Consider the following 18865-nt stretch of genomic DNA (forward strand, 5'->3'; position numbering starts at 1 on the left):
GCTCATATGTTGGGCCAGGCAGGGGTGGGTGGGCCACACATTGCTGTCAGAGGCAGCCTTTGCCCTCTGATAGCTCTGTGCTGTGGCTGGTGCCTTCTGCTAGCCATCAGCCCCTGGTCCGGCCACTGGCTGCCTCTGAGGGTAGTGGAGTGTGTCATGCAAGGTAGACTTTCTCTTTAGAAGCAAGGTACTAGGACTAGGTTTCTGTGGTTCAGGGGAAATGGGGAAAGAAGGAAACCCAGGAGTTGTGTAACACAGGGTGACAGTTTGTTGATTTGTCTAGAGCAGTGGTTCTCAACCTTCCTAACGCTGAGATCCTTTAATACTGTCTCTCCTGTTGTGGTGACCCCAACCATAAAAGTATTTTTGGTGCTACCTTATAACTGTAATTTTGCTACTATTATGAATCGTAATGTAAATATCTCTGTTTTCCAGTGGTCTTAGGTGACCCCTGTGAAAGGGTCATTTGACCCCCCCAAAGGAGGTGAGACCCACAGGTTGAGAACCATTTTGAGAGGGTGGAGAGAAAAAGGGAGGGGGGAGGGAGGGAGGGAGAGACAGAGACAGAGAGGAAGCCCATGTTTTGTTGACCTGCTCTGGCAGGCCCAGGCCGTTCCAGCTGGAGCCATTTATCTTGATGTAGCAGAAAGGAGCCTGTGGCTCCGGAGCTTTGCCACCTGTCCCTCTGTCACATGACAAAATGGCAGAGCTGAAGAGGAAACCCAGATTTTTCTAACCAAAACTAGTGGGGATTCTTCTTCTTCTTCTTCTTCTTCTTCTTCTTCTTCTTCTTCTTCTTCTTCTTCTTCTTCTTCTTCTTCTTCTTCTTCTTCTTCTTTCATGTACAGGAAATTATTTCACATTTATCACCATTAGAAATGCCATTTGTAATAACAAAGTCTGAAGTAATCAAATGGGAATCCATCCTGCATCCTCTCAGGGCCTCCCTCGCTGCGGCCCAGATGGGCTTGCTATCCCTTTAAGTCGGGTTCTCCTTGGGATTGCCGCAGCCTGAGGGGGAGGGCCAGGGATGTCTGCGGTGAAGATTTCCCCAGCAAAGCCTTTCTCCTTGCAGCCTAGCCAGCCAGCCAGCCAGTGACGTCCTCAAGGCTCCTAGATTTTCTCCCTCCTCAGAAGCCGCTGATTCATTCACTGGCTGCAGTCAGCTCGGCAGTGGGGAGTCCGGGCTCTCAGGCTCTCGGGCTGCCGCTGGGTGGAGTCCCAGACCTCCGGGGAGGCATCCCCAGCCTCTCTGATGCCTGTGGGTGGGGGTGGGCGGCACCAAGAGAGAAGGGGCAGAGCACCCCAACCTTGTCAGATCTCTGGGCAGAAATGCAGGTGGGGAGGAGCAGGCTTGGCCAAGGTCAGAGCCAGGGCCAGGAGGGTCCCTTCTCACTCCTCTGGCCTCCTCCTGCAGGGTGCTTCAAGGATGACCGCATCGTCTTCTGGACCTGGATGTTTTCCACCTACTTCATGGAGAAACTGGCCCCCAGGCAGGACGACATGCTCTTCTATGTGCGCAGGAAGCGAGCCTACCCGGGCAATGAGAGCAGCGTCGACGGGAGGAAGGTGGGTGCCCAGATCCCACACCACCACACCTGAACATCCTATGGGGTCTCCTTCCCTCCTGCTGAGTGCCCAGCGTGCTTGAGGAACCCAGGAGACAGTCACCGGTGGCCTACTTGTGCCTCAATGAGTGGTTTTTGCTGTGACCCCGAAAGGCAGTAATTGTAGCGTTGAGGAAACTGAGGCTTGGGGTTCAGCTGACGTGACAGCCTCTGACAGTGAGTGAGTAAATGGAGGTATAGAGCTTTACTCTTTTTCAGAATTTTTAGTGGTTCATAGAAATGTTTAAGCAGCCCACATGTTAAACATGGGAATACTTTGTCTTTAAGGACAGATGGTGGTCAGTCTGTGAGTCCTGTCCGGGACTTAGAGTCTGTCTGCCTCCAAGCGCCCTATCACTCAGGTGCCGAGGTTTCTCAGTCATGGCTCACACACATGATGTTGGGAGCCCTTTCCTGTCTCACACCTGCACCTCTAGATAATACATTCGCTGTGAGTGGCCACACCTGAGTGCTTGCTGCAAAGGAGGTCTTTCAAGGCTTCCTTGCCTGGCTGTCATTGGAGGGGCCAGCAGGAGCCCATAGACCACTGGCCAGAGAGTTAAAAGAGCCAGAGGGAGTGTATGTAAGACCTGGAGAAGTGAGCGATGCTGCGGACTGGACGAGGGCCCAGGAGTAACAGACAGGTGGGTAGGCAGGAGATGCTCTGTGGAAGAGCTAAAGCTGAGACGTGATTGGTAGGTCCATCTGGCAGCTCTTGCTCGTGGCACCAGTGAGGCGGCGACCGTCTCAGTTGGGAGGCCAGCCCTGGGCTCCTCAGTCCTACACCTGCAACCCTTCCTGTCTTATGCTGTTCCAGTCCAGCGTTCTCCCCTTGATGAGTATTATGGCTGTGGCTGGACCCCAGACATTTTGGAGACTGGGAACAGGTAGTCTGTAAGGGCTGAGCCTCCCATTGGATACATGTGAGGCCGGGATGTTTGGGGCTGATGTGACCAGATGTGCCCTTGGCAGGAAGGGACAGGGGCTAGGGAACCTCTGTGTACGGGTGAACCAGTGCCTGTACACCCTGGGTATGGACACTGCTTTCACCCAAGGCTTACCTCAGGGTGAAGGCCCTTGGAGCAGCAGGACTGTGGACTCTACCTCTGGCTTCAGAGACTCTAGCCTGTCAGGCCCAGAAGGATAGGCACATGTGAGGCACTGTCTTTAGTGTGGACCCTGCATGGCAGTCCTGAGAGAGATCCGGATGTGGTGCCAGGCCTGTCTGTACTGTGGAGTGGCCAGGTGGAGAGGAAAGTGGGAGAGGTAGATGATGACATTTGGGTAGAAGAGAGTAAGGCAGGGGGGCTGGTGAGATCGCTGAGTGGTTAAGAGCAGGCTGCTCTTCCAGAGGTTCTGAGTTCAAGTCCCAGCAACCACATGGTGGCTCACAAACATCTATAAAGAGATGGGATGCCCTCTTCTGGCCTTCAGCTGCACATGCAGATAGAGTACCTATATTTAAAACAACAAAACAACAGCGAGAGTAAGGCGAGAGTACTCCTTGGGAGACACAGCCCTAGATCCAAGATATATAGCAGAAGTCTATAGCAGAAGGGTTTCCGGGGCTGTGTTGAGACACTCTGGAAGATTTAGTGGGTATTGAAGTCAGTGGAGCCAGCCTGACTCTAACAGGAGTGCTGGCGAGTAACAATGAACCACGTGGAAATGGCTCTTTTCCCAGCACAGATCACCCAGAAAAGATTCAGGCTGGCCGCTGTCTTTGGGAAGCCCTCCGTGGGCAGGCGGACAGCGTCCTGTGGTGGGGGTCCGCAAAAGAGGTGGCATCTGCATACAGGGTGGTAGGGCATATGTTGGAGAGATGCCTGGCCCTGTTGACCCAGGGTGTAACAGTTTGTGACACAGGGCCAGGCAGAGCACCTGATACACGCAGGGAGAAAGGAAAGTCACCAAGCTTCTGTGGGGTGAAGCTGAGAATAACCACAGACTTGCTGCACAGGCATTAGGAAGTGGGGACCCCTCGTCTCCCCCAGCCCCACATCCTGTTTGTGCTTGGTTGTCCCTCCTGCACCTCTGCATGGGTTCCAGGGAGGGCTGACTGCATGGTATCTGGTGTAGGGCTTGGAGGGTCAGGCCAACGGTCAGGCAAGGACACCTTTTCCAGCCCAGCAGTCTATACAGTGTGGCCTGAAAGGGACAGGCTTGGAGATACATCTGGGAACCCCAACCCACTAAGAAACAAGAGCCCCGGGCTGCTGAGATGTGGACTCCAGCGCCTGCGCATTAGGAGTATTCTGCGGCAAGCCCTGCACCACCTCCCACCCATTCCCATCCTGCTGGTACTGGTTGTCATGACAACCAACTAGGCTCCCTGCCTAGCCGAAAAGGGTGGGTGGGCAGAGCCAGAGCTGCAGTGTGGGTGGGCACGGAGTGCTGGAGTTCCCACACCCTGCTGCAGGATCACCTTGAGGATCCAGACCTGATTTCCCCAGTGTGCCCTGGATTCTCTGTTCCATCCTCTCAAGCCACCCCTGGACAAAACAGTCCTTATTCTCAGCAGCCCATTTTGTCCTTGGCAATGTGTGGGCACTGGCAGCTGTTTGTCATTTCCTGTTGACACTCTCAGCAGCCCTAGGATACAGATTACCCCAAGTCCACTTAGAAAACCAGAGCTGAGGAGCGGTGAGGGTCCTTCTCTGGTCCCAGGAACTCTCTGTAGACCAGGCTGGTCTCAAACTCACAGTGATCTCCCTGCCTCTGCCTCCTGAGTCCTAGGATGAAAGCTGTGTGCCACCAAATCCAGCTGGTAGCTTTTCTTGACCATCATGTACATGCAAAGGTGTCCAGGTTGATGGCCTTCTGGGGTCACCAGCCTTCAGGCCCAGAGACCCAGCTCGAGGGTCCTTGGCCTCCAGCAGCTCTCTCCCTCCCTGGCCTCAGTTGGACTTCTGCTGCTCAGGTGGGTTGTCCCTGTCCTGAGCTGACACGCAGAGCTGCAGCACATTTCTCCGTCCTTCGTCTGGGAGCCTGTTGATTTGTCAGTCTGCTTGCTGGGTGCTGTTTCTGAGCGTACACACTGCCTCCCTGGCCTCCTGTGAGTGGGGGGTCCGAGCAGTTCCCTGCACATTTTGGTGGCGCATGGAGCTAGCCATTCCACTTTCCCATTGGTCCACCACAGGAGTGCTGTGTTCTGTAGGTAACCCTCACCCCCCAGTTGAGCCAGTAGCAGCTGAGCACCTGCCTTTGTGGGCTCTCCTGCAGGGAAGTAAACAAGATGAGTGCTAAGCACGGAGCAACCAGGCAGAGCAATGGACTGAGATCAAGCAATGACTGAGACAGGCAGCAGGGTGGCTCCCAACTCAGAGTTTGGGTGACTTCCACAGCCACACAAACAATGGGAGGTAGGAGACCCACTCCTGTGGTATATCCTGTTACACCGAGGCACCTCTGGGTGGATCCCAGCTCTGCCTTGGGGCACACACGCTGGTGTCCCTGCAGGTGGCACTGGACCTGCCCAGCAGGAGGTGTCTCTTGCCTGCAGGAGCCCTCTTGGGCCTCACAAGGACCTGGGGCTTAGTACCCCTACCACCACAGGCTACTTGAAAAGCTTGCTTCTGATTTCTTAATGCCTCTCCTGCCTGGAGTAGGGGCAGATGGGGGCCCTGGTGTCTCTTTGATGAGTGTGTGGCCTGTTTGATCCTCATCAGTTACAGTGGGATTAATGGTGCCTTCCTTGCAGATAAAAGGTTAATAGTTTGTAAAACATGTAGGCTGGCCTCTGCTGCCCACTGTGAGCCCGATCGATGGGACTGTGATTGGGAACTTGGGGAATACGAGGCCTTCATTATCACAACTTTGAGAGGAAAATGCTTTTTCTATTGCACAGACCAGAAAGTTGGGGCTGCAAGGGAGAGGAGATGGGTACGAAGGATGGGGGTCTTTGTGTATTACCGCTTGCCCAGTGCAGCAGCCAGGGAGTAGACAGCCCCAGGAGTCCCCTGAGTCCCCTGTGTCCTGTGCCACAGGCTGAGGCTGAGCCTGAAGTGGAGGTGGAAGTGTACCGGAGGGACTCCAAGAAGCTTCCGGGCCTGGGAGATCCTGACATCGACTGGGAAGAGAGCGTTTGCCTGAACCTCATCCTGCAGAAGGTACAGAGTGGGTGATGAGGGCTGCTCATGGTTCTGGGGGATGGCACCCCCACCTACTGACTGCATTTTCTTCTAGCTGGACTACATGGTCACCTGTGCTGTGTGCACGCGTGCCGATGGGGGTGACATCCACATCCATAGGAAGAAATCCCAGGTGAGCCCCTACCTTCCGCTAGCTGTCCTATGCATGCACTCAGCTCCCCCCAAGACTCCTGTGGAGCACATCCTTAGCTTTGGACTGGTGGAGCAGCATGGGCCCCTGGCCCGTATCTGTAGCAGCTCTGGGCTTCCACCCAGGCTGGTTTCTCAGCCCTTTCCCATCTGTCTTCTTTCAGCAAGTGTTTGCCTCCCCCAGCAAACACCCCATGGACAGCAAAGGGGAGGAATCCAAGATGAGCTACCCCAACATCTTCTTCATGATTGACAGCTTCGAGGAGGTGAGTGCTCAACGTCGGCCACTCTCCCCTTCCTCTCCTTTTGGAGGGGGCCTGGCTTCGGACCTTCAAAGCCTCCCGGGAGACGTAGGCAGCAGGAGCAGGAAGACTCTGGATGACAGCCAGTGGGGCTCCCCTCTTCACAGTGCATGACTGAGGCAAGCGCCTTCTCCCTGCTGTAAGGTTTACTCCTCTGTAAAGCGAGTGTCATGACCCTGTGGCCTACTTAGCTGTCCGGGTTGGTGACCTAAGGACTTGTGAGCGGGAATGTGTGTCACGGATGCTTACAGGAAGTGCTGCCTGAGCAGAAGGCCTCATCATTTGCTGCTCTGTGAATGGCTGCCTCCACCCTGCCCAGGGTGTCAGAGAGGACGGAGTCAAGATTGGGAAAAGGTGTTCCAGACACATTAACCCAGTGATGCCTGCCAGGAGGACTTCCTGTTTGGCTCCTCTGACAAGGCTGATGGTGGAATGTGGCGTGTGTGTGTGTGTGTGTGTGTGTGTAAGTGTGTGTGTGTGTGTTAGTGGTCCCAGTGCTTGCCTAGAAACAGCCATGATTCTTGGAGGTGCCATGAATGTAGGCATGGCTTTCAGGGCCCTGGAGGGCTCGGATCATGTCTGGAAAGTCCCTGAGGCTCAGGAAGATGACGCGACCACCTGTGGGTCCACACTGCACGTGTGTCTGCCCCCGAGTTTCCTCTCACCTGGAGGCTCACACCTGATGTCAGATATGGGGACCACAGCAGCTTAGGTAGGCGGCAGGATGTGGCCACACTGCATCCAGGTGCTGTTATCCCAGGAAGGCAGTCCCATACGCCACATTAGTCTTGGACAGACAAGCCCAGGCAGGGCAGGCTGGACTGGTCTGCAATGAAGGAGGTCCCCAAGTGTCCCCATAGTCCTTGTAGCCTGAACTGCATTAGGAAGCCAGATCTTGCCAGTGGCTCAGTGTGGGGCAGGGTCTCTTCCTCCAGTCCCAGCTCCTGCTGCTGCACAGCCCTGCCAGGAGGCTGTTCCTACCTTGACAAGGACTGAAGGTGGGGTGGTGGACAGTGGGTGGCTGTGGACAGGCAGTTTGGCCTCTTCTCAGTGTCCTCGCCTGTAAATGGCTTCTCCCTCTCTCTTTGTTCTTTCTCTTCCTTCCTTTCTCCTCCCCGATTCTCCTCATTTCTTCCCCTACCTCCCTGTCTTGAGACGCACTGTCCTTGTCTACCCCAGGCTGACCTGGCCTCCTACCTCAGTCTGTCTGGTGCTGGGATTATGGTTTGCACCATACTCGGTGATGTCAGTAGCCCTTGGAGCATCCAGGTCAGGATATGGATTGGGTGGCGGCCCTCCTGTGTGACGTTGCCGTCTCTTCGCCCCCGCCCCCAGGTATTCAGTGACATGACTGTGGGGGAAGGAGAGATGGTCTGTGTCGAGCTGGTGGCCAGCGACAAAACCAACACGTTCCAGGGTGTCATCTTTCAGGGCTCCATCCGCTACGAGGCGCTCAAGAAGGTGTATGACAACCGCGTGAGTGCGGGGCTGCCTGGCTGCATGCGTCCTGGCCCTTTGTCTGCCCACACGTGCCCCCGACCCCAGGCCTGCCTTGCTGAGACCACCCAACATCAGGACTCCTGCTGCTGCTCTGGCCACTCCTGGGGGCCCTTACTCTCCCTTATGTTTTCTTTCTTTTTCATCCCAGTCCACCTGGGACTTCCTCCTTCCTCTCATGGCCCTGGTAAGGTGCCAGCCAGTGGTACCTTGGCTCTCCTTTGCCACCACCCCCTTGCTGTCTGTGGCCTAGTACTGGTGGCACTCCCCAAACTCACCCCTGACCAATCAGCAGCAAAAGGAGCACAGATGCACAGGCCACCGTCCTACAGCTGGTGCTGTCTGCCCTGAGGTGGAGTAGCAGCCCTGAGCTTAAGGTCCTGGCTAGTACTATGGGTGGTTAGGGCAATGAGAACAGCCTTGGCCAGGGGATCTGGAACACATACCCTACTAGACTACTTTTTTGGCTCACTGGGTTCCCTGTGGCTCACACTCCCTCAAGATGGCCTCAGAGATGGCAATACCGGCTGCTGTGTCCTGAGAGAGAGGGCCTGTGAAGCCAGCCCCACTGTGCTGACGGAGGCCATGTCCCACCTACCATAGGTGAGTGTGGCCGCTCGCATGGCCCAGAAGATGTCATTTGGCTTCTACAAGTACAACAATATGGAGTTCGTGCGCATGAAGGGGCCCCAGGGCAAGGGACATGCAGAGATGGCAGTCAGCCGCGTGTCCACTGGCGACACCTCCCCCTGTGGGACCGAAGAAGACTCAAGCCCAGCTTCGCCCATGCACGAGCGGGTAAGGGCTGCATGGCTGGGGGAGGGGCCTCCTGACCCTTGGATTTACTTCCTGTGGCTCCCTCTCTCCAAAGCCCCGGTGAGGGAGCTCTCACCCGGCTGATCCCCACTGCTGATTTGGAGGCTGAGGCTCAGAGATGGGGAGGTGCCTGGCTTGAGGTCACCAGCAGGTTTATACCCAAGCCACAGCTAATTCTGCTCTCCTGAGCTGCTGCTGCTGCTCCGAGGTCAGATCCTAGGGGTCACGAACAGAAGAAATTGACTAGGACCCAGGCCTGGTGCCTGTCTGCATAGACCTGCTGGGTAGCTGTGGCACATAAGTGTTTCTACAGTGAGCCAGCTAGGGACCAGGAAGAGCTGCCCACCCCGCTTCTCCCCACCTCTGTTGTCCCACAAGGACAGCCGTAAAGCTCAAGGCTCGCTCTGGGCCTGCTCATTTGTTTAGAGTATTCCATCTGTTAGCACCCTGAGGGCAGGTGGGGGGATTCTACCCCTGCCACGGCTCTGAGGGCTCAACAGGCACCTCAGGCTTTGCTTCCTCTGAGCTCACTCAGCCCCTAGTGGGGAGCTGAGATCCACGGCCATGTAGAGACCCCTGGCTCAGGTGTGAGAAAGGCTCTGCGCACGGGACTACTATAGTGAGTGAATCAGTCAGCCCTTGTCGGAGAGACCCGGGCTGCATCCCGGGCTCTGCTGTTCAGGCGACCTTGAACAAGTCTCCTTCCTCTCTAAGCTTCTGTTTCTCTTTGAGAAGTGGGGCGTGGACCTGCTTCCTGAGGTGTGGGGGTGCCAGGGGCACCGCTCACGCTTAGCCATGTGAGGTGTCCCAATCAGGTGGCAGCCAAGAGAAATCAAGTGGTTCCTCTTTGCTGCTGAGAGGAAGTGCCTGACCAGCTGTTGCTTTCGTCAGCTCCTGGGTGCCGCCTTTTTCTTTCTTTTGGCATCGTCTACACTTAGTGTGTTTTATAAGCCGAACGAAACCAAGAAGTGCTGGGTTTTTGTAAAGTGTCGGGCACTTCAGGCGGGGGCCCCTCTTGTTTTGGGACTGAAGGTAGCTTGGATTCTGAGCTCCCGGGTGACAGACAGCCCGGTCCTGCCCAGTTCTGCGTCGCACTTTTGATGCTGGAAAGTGCGTGTGCACAGGTGTGCAGATGTGACCCAGGCTGGACAGCGCTGGGTGCTGTTTGCTGAGTGCCCACTATGAGTCACTAAACTCACCCACGCCTCAGTTCTTCCCTTCCATCAAGTCGGAGCGGCCAGGAGGGATGAGATGGCCTCTAGCCATGTCCTTCATAGCAGGGAGGTGCAGAGCCCTGGGGGAGGGGTCTTGAGGTCACCCAGGATCCAAGCCCACTGCCCATGTACACAACTGTTGCTTGTCTTCTTGTCCTCGGGGGTCACTTGTAACCAGTGTACAAGAAATGCAGACTGTGTCTATTGTGGTTTCTGGTATTTGTTTTTTTATCTTTTGAAAAACTTCCCTGGCTTGAGGGAGGACCGTCTGGAGCCCAGCAGCCGCCGGGACTTTGGTGGATGTCGGAGCTGTGACGAGGAGGCCGATGGGGCCCCGAAGTCTCGGTCCCAGCTCATCTGCTGCTCCGATTCTTGTTTGCGTGGGGAGGAGGGAGGGGATGGGCCAAGTTCCCTATGCCTGGAACGCCCTTCCCCCCCTTCTTCACCTGGCGAACTCCTACTCGTCCTTCAAGACCCAGCTCAAGCGGCAACCTCCTCCAGGAAGCCTACTCTGATTTCGCAGGCTGTCTGTCCCTCCTTCCACTGTGCTTCCATGTCCTGTGCTTCCGTTTCTCTGTCTCAGCGACCAGCATGCAGTCTGTGGTTGTCACTTGAGTCTGTCCCCCCCAGCAGACTGTGAGCTCCTTGAGGGCAGGGAACCTATGTCTTGTGCCAGTCTGTGCCCACCTCACCCCTAAGTGAGTGTGGAGAATGTTGGTGGCTGGGACTGAATGTGTTTGGAAGGGAGGAGAAGAGACGGGCAGAGAACTACTTAGCCTAAACACTTGTAAAAGGGGCTGGGCACTAGAGGGAAGGGCCCAAGGGTGACGTGGGGTGTAGGCCCCCGTGGCTTTAGGCAGATCAGGGTTGCCCTTTGTCTGTCCTATCTGCTTATATGTCAGACGGGCATCGTGAGCTGCTGTGTTGGGGTGTGGTTTGGTACAGTGTGGCTGTGTGTAACCCACACCAGCAGCCCATCACCTGGCATTTGAGCAGCGCCTCTTCTATGCTGAGATGTGGAAGAGGGGCCCCCTGTCAGTTTTGGTGGTAGCTCTGCTCCCTCCTTAGGCAGGACTAGTTGCTGGGTGTGCGGCTGGCCTCCAGCGCCCAGCGTCCGCCCGGCCAGGACAGCTGGCCCTCAGGCCGGCAGCTCTGACCACAGCCCCTGCTCGGGCCATCTTTGTAGGCAGGATCCGAGTGGCTTTGGGGCCTCACGGCAGGGTCTGCTCCTGCTACCCTTGTGACTTGCACTCCTTGTTCCCAGGTGACCTCCTTTAGCACCCCGCCCACCCCGGAGCGGAACAACCGGCCGGCCTTCTTCTCCCCGTCCCTCAAGAGGAAGGTGCCTCGGAACCGCATCGCAGAGATGAAGAAGTCGCACTCGGCCAACGACAGCGAGGAGTTCTTCCGAGAGGACGATGGTGGAGGTGACTGGTCCCTCCCCTGGTGCTCCTGTAGACTAACAGCCCCTGCTCTGGCTGCGTTCACCGGTCTGTGTGGTCACTCCCCCACAATCCATGCAGTTGGTTGTCCTCACATTGATCAACCCAGTGGCACTTAGAGAGGCAGTCGGGTGTGGAGTGCTGACCCCAGGGCTGGGGTAAAGCTCTGCATAGATGGCCCAGGGGTCCGCCTCCAAGAGCCCTATTTTCAGGCTGTCCAGCCACCTCATGTTCAGAGGCTCTGCTCTTCCTCTTCCGCTTCCTGGGCCAGCTTTCCTCATTCAGGAAACCTTCTGTCCTGGGTAAATCTTAACGTTTCTCTGTCTCCTGGTCTCCTATGAGTCACCCTGAATCAGATCCTTCCTGTGCCCTGCCAGTGACCTTCTGGTGTCTGCCCAGAGGTCCCTGGAACCCTTGGTTCTACCTACTCATCTGCTCTGCGCACACAACCTTCTCAGGGTCAGCGTCACTGCCAGTAGGACTAGGCTCCTCAGTCTTGGACCAGGGAAACTGGGGGTTGGTAGGCAAACTGGCCACTCCATCAATCCTGTGGAAAGTGGGGTTCAGGGAAGAGGGGTGACCCTCAGGAATGAGTTGGGAGTTTCTGGGAGGAACATCCAACATTGCTCATCGTCCTTAGCACGAGCTGGTACCATGCCAGCCAGTTCTGGTGTGTGTGCGTGTGTGTGTGTGTGTGTGTGTGTGTGTGTGTGTGTGTGTGTGTTGAGTGGATGGAGGAGGGGAGACTTCATTGGGGTGAACCCTGAGTGCTTTCCAGGCCCAGGCCCAGGTAGAGGTGGACAGGAGGGTGTGAAGGCCTGGAGGCAGGGCTCTGGGGTGTTTGGGACTTGGTAGGGAACATTTGTGAATGGCATCAGTCTAGAGTTGCTGGTGTCTTGTCGCCTCTCCCCCAGGCTCCCACACCGGCTCACTGACCTGACTTTCTCCTCTCCAGCCGACCTGCACAATGCTACCAACCTGCGGTCTCGATCCCTGTCCGGCACAGGACGGTCCCTGGTCGGGTCCTGGCTGAAGCTGAATAGAGCTGATGGAAACTTCCTTCTCTATGCACACTTGACCTATGTCACCTTGCCACTGCATCGGATCTTAACAGGTATGTGGGGGCAGAGCCCTGCAGAGCCTCCTGCTTGGGCTTCGGCGGGATGTCCTTTCCATGGCCAGTGGCTTCCCACCACATGTGTCCCTGTTGTCCTCACTGGCCCCTCTTTGATCACGTTTGGGTGTTGCTTCTAGAGTCTCTCTCTATGGGGGTCTTGTTCCTCTTGGCCTTTCTCTCTGTGCTTATTTGTTGCTAGCATGGGAGGGCAGGGTGGTGATGACCTCTGCAGCCTATGAGGCCCGATCAGAAATGGTGGGTGTGTGGGGGCAGCTGTGGCTCCCTCCCAAGAGTGTCCCCACCCTGCTTGCTCCCTCCTGTCACCCTAGACATCCTGGAAGTACGGCAGAAACCCATCCTGATGACCTAGTGTGCGTGGGGCCTGCACGGAGACCTGGCCCTGCCTGGCCCTGGGAATGCTGCCAAGTGCCTACCTGTCACCGCCACCGGGGTCTTCTGTGACAAGCCAGCACCGGAGCTACAGCCAGGCAGGGCCGCTCGACTCCCGGGGCCAGGGCCGACTCCATGAACACCAGCCCAAACTGAAGTGCCTCGTCCTCCTCCCTTGCTGGCTCTGCTCCCACCCTGTGCCCGCGCTTGGCCCCCTTGGCCCATCTCTGGAGAGCCTTCTGCTCCCAAAGAGGGCCAGAGACACCAAGAGGTCATAGAGAGCGTGAAGGGCTGCCAGCTTCCAGAATGTTCTTAGACCTCCTGACCTCGGCTCCCGTTCCCCTGCTGGGGCTCTGTGCCAGGCCGCTGTCCACACATCCTACACAAAGCCAGTTGGAGGTTCTGTAATGCAGTACTGACGAACTTCAGTCCCAACTTGTTCCCCAGAGTTACTACTTATCGCAATGGGTCCCAGCTGGGAGTCAGAGAGCATGAGCTGTTTGCCGGCTGGGAATACCTCGCCCCGTGCCCAGCTCCGGGATGGGTCTTAGCCTCCAGCTGGGCAGACAGGCCCCCATCCCCAAGAATGGCCTTTGCTTCCATCCAAAGAACACCGCCAACACCCACACCTCCGACCCCGAGACGACCTGCGCGTCAGTCTCGGCTGGAGGGAGGCAGGATTCGGTTCTGAAGGAAGGTGGGAGGGTATTTCTGCTGAGGGGTGTCTGAGGGGGACCAGGGTGGAATCCTCCCGGGAAAGTTGTAGGCAGAACCACCCTGGGGCTGGAGCTCAGAGCGAGGGTGGTGCTGTCGCCTCTGTCCTGTGCATTGGTCAGCAAGCTGATCTGGTCTTCAGCCTGGCTTCTTAGGCAGAGAGGACCAGAGTGGGCTGCCCATGAGCCCGCGCTGTTCTCGGTGGGTGCAAGGGGCTATGTGGGTCACCAGCCCAAGCCTCACCCTGGCAATGTGCTCTAGCTACGGCTTCCTCCACCCACCTGGAATAAACTGGAAGCTGGGCCTCCTGTTGCTGCTGGGTTTAGTGCCCCAGATTCTGGAGAACTCAGCAGTATATGTAGGGCTCAGGCCCTCTGGGCTGGAGAGCAGGCTCAGGGGCATGGCTTCTGTCTGGCTCCATTCCTTGGTCTCTGGGAGTGGGGACTACTTTGGGGCTTTCTCTAGACTTTGTATGTTGTTATTAAAAAGCGAGCTATTGCATTTCATTCTGCCTCAGTTTGCCCACCTGTAAAATGGGGCTGATACCACCTACCTCACTGAAGTCTCCAGGGTTCAAGTGCATGGCTGGGTCAGGGTTTGCTCACCTGTCGTTCTGCATAGCTCGGGTTGAGTCTTAGGAGTGGGTGTTAGGTGGCGAGGAAGCTCGCTCTCCTACCTTCTCTGAAATAACTCCTTCCAAAGGAACAAATAGTGCGTAAGCTTAGACACTGGTATTCTGCTGGAGCCCGGGCCTCTGTTCTAATCTAGGATGTGACCCTGTAGTCTAGGATAGCCATTTCTTTTGCAGGGTGTGAATGCTGTCCCCACAGTTGTTTCTAGGGAGGTCACAGAACCTGCCACTTCAGGATCTGGCCATTCTGGGGTCTGAACACTCTGGACTTGATTATCTTGGAGGGGAAATAGAGCTGAGTGTGTCTTCTGTGGATGACTGAGGCAGGCTAGACCCATAGCAATTCCATGGCTTCTCTTTTCTGGGGATCCTTCCCCCAGAGCTCAGCCATGCTGTCTTTGCTGGGCAAGGCTGGTTCTGCTAAGCTGCGGTAACTGAGTACGAGCACTTCCCAAGCTGTAGGTACAGTCTGTACCTTGGAACTTGGCTCTGTGTATGTAGGGCTTCTGTGGCACACAGAACAGATTGATGGCTGCGAGCGCAATTTCCAATTCTTAGGTACCATCATTCTCTTTGTCGAGGAGGAAAGCACCCCATAGAGACTGAGTGACCTCAAAATTGAACCATGAGGAAGAGTGGCAGGAGGCAAGCTTGATCTGAGCCCTAGTCTATGGTCTGAACCACACGCTGTCCCCTAGTATACAGATATTTGGTCATATTCCCCTTTCTCCAAAGGGCACTTTGGAGTTCCAAACATGTTCTGATGCCCTTGGGCACTGGGCTAGAATTGTGATGTTTACCTTTTCAAGTAGCTGATATCAGACACGGTGGCACATGTGTGCAGTCTCAGCCCTGAGGACAGAGTTCCTGGTCAGCCTAGGCTACGTAGTGAGACCCTGTCTCAAAGTGACAAGTGACAAAAGCGCCCAGAATCCTCCTGGGGTTGACTGGCTTCTGAGGCCATCTTTAATGTTTCTGGTAGCATGCCTGCCCGCATACAACACAGGGTGACAAATAGCACCTGGAATTCAAGTCCAGTTGTGTTTTGAGGAAACCTAGGTGTCAGTCTTTAGGACACTGAGAGGAAAGTGTTGTTTGCTTTGTGTCCAGGATGTAGGAGGCATCCCTGTTTCTTCAGGTAGTGTCCGAATTGCCTCCTGGGATCTTGCTGGAATCCTGGCTACCCACATTGGCAGCCCAAGCTATCCACACCACCAAAGATTTGTTATTTAAAACATAGGCAAAAAAGAAATAATAATTAATAATAATAAGCCAGGTGTGGTGGCACATGCTTTTTATCCCAGCACTTGGGAGGCAGAAGCAGGTGGGTCTCTGTGAGTTTGAGGCCAGCCTAGTCTGCAGAATGAGCTCCAGAACAGCTAGGGGCTACATAATGAGACCCTGTCTCAAAAAAAAAAAATAAAAGCATTTTCATTAAAAGAAATCCCAGGCCCTGTGTAGCTGGTCTAGTCAATAAATATATTTATTTTTGACATTGTCACTAAGTGGTTTTAAGTTTTTGGCCCAAACTTTGGATGTATATTTAGTGTTGCTGATTTAGGTCCTGTCCATTTTTCAGGTTGGCTGTCATCTCTCACTTCAAAATCCATTGACATCACAATGGCTTCTCTCTGTTCAGGCTCATTCACCTCTGTAGGTCTGTCCCTGTGGACATAGTCACCCTGAAGAATAAATATAACACCTGAAAGGACTGAGGGCTCTGAGGGATGCAAATGTGCAGGTGCCATGGGCTCACATGCTTCACAGAGGTCGCTGACCCTCGAATGGCAGGTGATGCATCATCTGGATGGGCCTGGGGCCCGCAGGCCAGGTGAAAAGACATAACTAACCTTTTGGGGCATCAGCAATGGCCCTTCCAGGGAGGTAGCCAGAGTGCTGCCTGTCCTTCTGAGAGTGGCGGTACCGGTAGGCCTTCACTGATTAGAGACTGACATGAACCTCCAGGCCTTTCTCTGAGCCTGAGACAAGTGGCCACGGGCCACCGTCGGAACTCCTCACACATTATGTGACTTGACAGCTTGTGGCTGGGGTGGGGATCTGAGTTCCGCAGCAGGTAGATCCCCACAAGTGCAGGAAGCCATGGTGTGCTGACAGTTTGTGTTAAGTTTTCCATTGCCAAGGTAACTTTGGGCCATGAGCTGTCAATAGGGGTTTTTTTGGTCCGTTTGTTTTTGAGACAAGGGTCTGTTGTAGCCTAGGTTTCCGTCAAACTTACTATGTAACAGATGACTAATGAGCCTGCCTCCACTTCCATGTGCTGGGATTACAGGCTTCCACCAACCGTGCCCAGTTTTATGCTGTGCTGGGGATGGGGTGGGGGGTGGAACCCAGGGCTTTGTGCTCTTATTTGGGTTGTATCCCTCAGCTCTTTCTTAACTTCTTTTGCCTCAGCCCCTTACTTTGTAGATCCAAATAGCAAACTTCTTCCAAAATTAGTGTATGAGAATTACACCTACAAAAAAAAAAATATATATATATATATATTTATAAATATATATATAAATATATATATATTTTGAGTGGCTACTTCAAAACTTGTGATTTCTACAAAAAAACATTTCAACGAAGAACAAAGACATGGTAGCACACATACATTCAGTGTTGGTATGGTGAATTGTGATTGGCTTTCCCATGAACACCCACATCCAACAGAAAGCCACTCAAGGCAGGCTTTGTGGTGGCTAGTGACTTTGCTTTATGGTTTCATGTTTGAGACATTGCTTTGCATTTTACAGACATTTAAAATGAGTTTTCTTCGAAGTGCCCCAGATCTGTACCTGTTTCTTTTAATGATATATGTTTCAGGATAGGAATGAACTTGACTTTGTTGCAAGTTTTGCCACAAGATACCATTCTGAAATGGTACCCGATGATAGCAGCCATCCAATGGGAGGGCTGTCCTGCTGGCTGCTGGCCTGTGGAGACCCTAGGAGGGGGCTAGTGACCATCCTGGCCAGAGGTGTGGGCGTTTCCAAAGCTGATCACATGATGCCTTTTGGGCTGGTTCTGTCCTCCCATGAAAATACACCCTGGCAGTGTTTTAGACTGAAATCTCCCAAAAGCTTTTCTGAGAGAATCCCCTAAAAACCTTCACAGTCGTGGGAAGATGGCTGGAATCAAAGTTGGGCACTAAGTGGGAGTGAGGAAAGATCCCAGCAGGCATCTGACCTTCCCTGTCGCACAGCACCTCTGTGACTGAGCACCTCTGGGCTGCTGAGTGGGCTCAGGGGTTCTGGCTGGCCTGGCTTTTTCAGGGCCTGCAACCATCACAGGTTGAACACATCACAGCCACCTTTCATGCGTAGGGTTTCTAAAACATGCCAAATGACTTATTTATGTCACAAGAAAGAGGGTCTAATATACTGTAGACACTGGAGTTAGGACTGCAGTGGAAGAGCAGAGAAAGAGTCTTGAGAGGACACCGTAAGGAACCAGTTACTACCCTAGACATCCCAGGAGTGTTTTTTCTGAACTGGTCCCTTTAACTACAAGGTGGTGGGAAGGAGGCAGCAGCTTAGCAGGTAAGCCATGCCTCTTTGCCATCCCTGTCAACCCCTGGCTAGCTCTTTCAAGTGGCCCAAAGTCTCTGCCCTGGAGGCTGGCTGCAGGGCCGGCATTCCAGCTTCCCAGCTGCTTTGGGAAGGCAGTTCTGCTCTCAGGTCTTTTATTCTGACTCATACATTGCTGTCGGCCTGGAAGAAAATGCTCCCTGGAAAGGAAAACCTTCCAGATTGTTTGTAGAAGAGAGAAATGTAAAATAATGCAATCCCTGTAGCTCACTGTATATACCCATGTCAATTGGAGACATCGGATTTTATGCTTGTTAAAGTAACAAAGCACTGGAAAACCTAGGGAAGGGAAAGCTTGCTTCCAGGAATGGGCGATAAAAGAACGGTTCCTGTTCTTAACAGTGTCACTCACTTGCCTCCTACAGCCTCATGTAAGCCAACAGGCTATCAAAACTATTCTCCTCTATGTGGATGGCTTTCATTTTGGAATCTGACTTTAATAAAGCAATTAGGTTGCTCAGTTTGAAATAACCATTGTTTCTAGTGAACCTTGATTATATTCTGAATAAACAATTTTACTCAAAAGACCTAAGCCAATTCGAGAAACCAGAGTGATTCAATGGGCATACTGGAAAGGCCAAGTGGGTCTGGTCCCTCAGCAAGCCATAGTACCCCAGCTTGTCACAAAACCCAGGGCCTGGGCTTTTCAAAGGAAAGGTAAATCCAATACATCCCTTCATGTTTAGTGAAAATGAGGTTAGACAAAGTCATGTACAGAGGCTAGCATGTTTCCTGGGAACACTGGCTGTCACTCCTAGGCTGAGCTAAAGGGTATTTATTTCATGGCTATACCTGGGAGGAACAGGGAGGGTGCTTGCCAGCCAGAGTTGGTCGACCAAGGACAGGCATGTGCCAGGTCACCCGTTCACATACAATGGCTAGTAGAAGTATGACTGTACAGAACTATTATCAAACAAAACTGAGACCTTGACCTGAGGTTCTGGTTCAGTGGGCTTAGAGTGGGGGCTCCAAAAGCTGTCAGTTCTAGAAAATTTGTAGGATCTGGCAATGGGAGCCCACACCAGATCAGCCAGACTCATTAATGGCTCAGGCACTTTAGGAAGCACCTGTCATTCACAAAACCCAGTTCAGAACCCTGGGGACAAGCCTTTCATTATTTTTTTTTCCTAACCTGGAAACACTTTATAATTAAAATAATGCAATGTTCCTTAGGAAACTTCAGAATCTGAGCACAACTCCAATGCATCACTAAATGGACTAAAACTTAGCGTGAGTAACTTACTTCTCCTCCCCCACTCTAGACT

At 53.9% G+C, this 18865-nt stretch overlaps 1 protein-coding gene across 2 annotated transcripts in view; it reads left to right on the forward strand.

Annotated features, from left to right (window-relative positions):
- Nucleotides 1-18137, forward strand: part of Kiaa0930 (KIAA0930 ortholog) — a 38810-nt gene extending 20673 nt beyond the window's left edge. The window contains exons 1-10 of one of the 2 annotated variants that reach the window (XM_060388900.1): nucleotides 1185-1338; nucleotides 1418-1569; nucleotides 5594-5716; nucleotides 5793-5870; nucleotides 6052-6153; nucleotides 7525-7665; nucleotides 8290-8484; nucleotides 10981-11143; nucleotides 12114-12272; nucleotides 12605-18137. In XM_060388900.1, coding sequence (XP_060244883.1) covers nucleotides 1456-1569; nucleotides 5594-5716; nucleotides 5793-5870; nucleotides 6052-6153; nucleotides 7525-7665; nucleotides 8290-8484; nucleotides 10981-11143; nucleotides 12114-12272; nucleotides 12605-12645 — 1116 coding nt within the window. In that variant the 5' untranslated portion in view covers nucleotides 1185-1338; nucleotides 1418-1455 and the 3' untranslated portion in view covers nucleotides 12646-18137. Of the gene's footprint in view, nucleotides 1-1184; nucleotides 1339-1417; nucleotides 1570-5593; nucleotides 5717-5792; nucleotides 5871-6051; nucleotides 6154-7524; nucleotides 7666-8289; nucleotides 8485-10980; nucleotides 11144-12113; nucleotides 12273-12604 lie in introns of those variants that run through there. The other variant, XM_021630863.2, reaches the window with a different exon arrangement.
- Nucleotides 18138-18865: the final 728 nt, after the last annotated feature.

Source organism: Meriones unguiculatus, chromosome 8 (genome assembly GCF_030254825.1).
Source record: "Meriones unguiculatus strain TT.TT164.6M chromosome 8, Bangor_MerUng_6.1, whole genome shotgun sequence".
NCBI lineage: Eukaryota > Metazoa > Chordata > Mammalia > Rodentia > Muridae > Meriones > Meriones unguiculatus.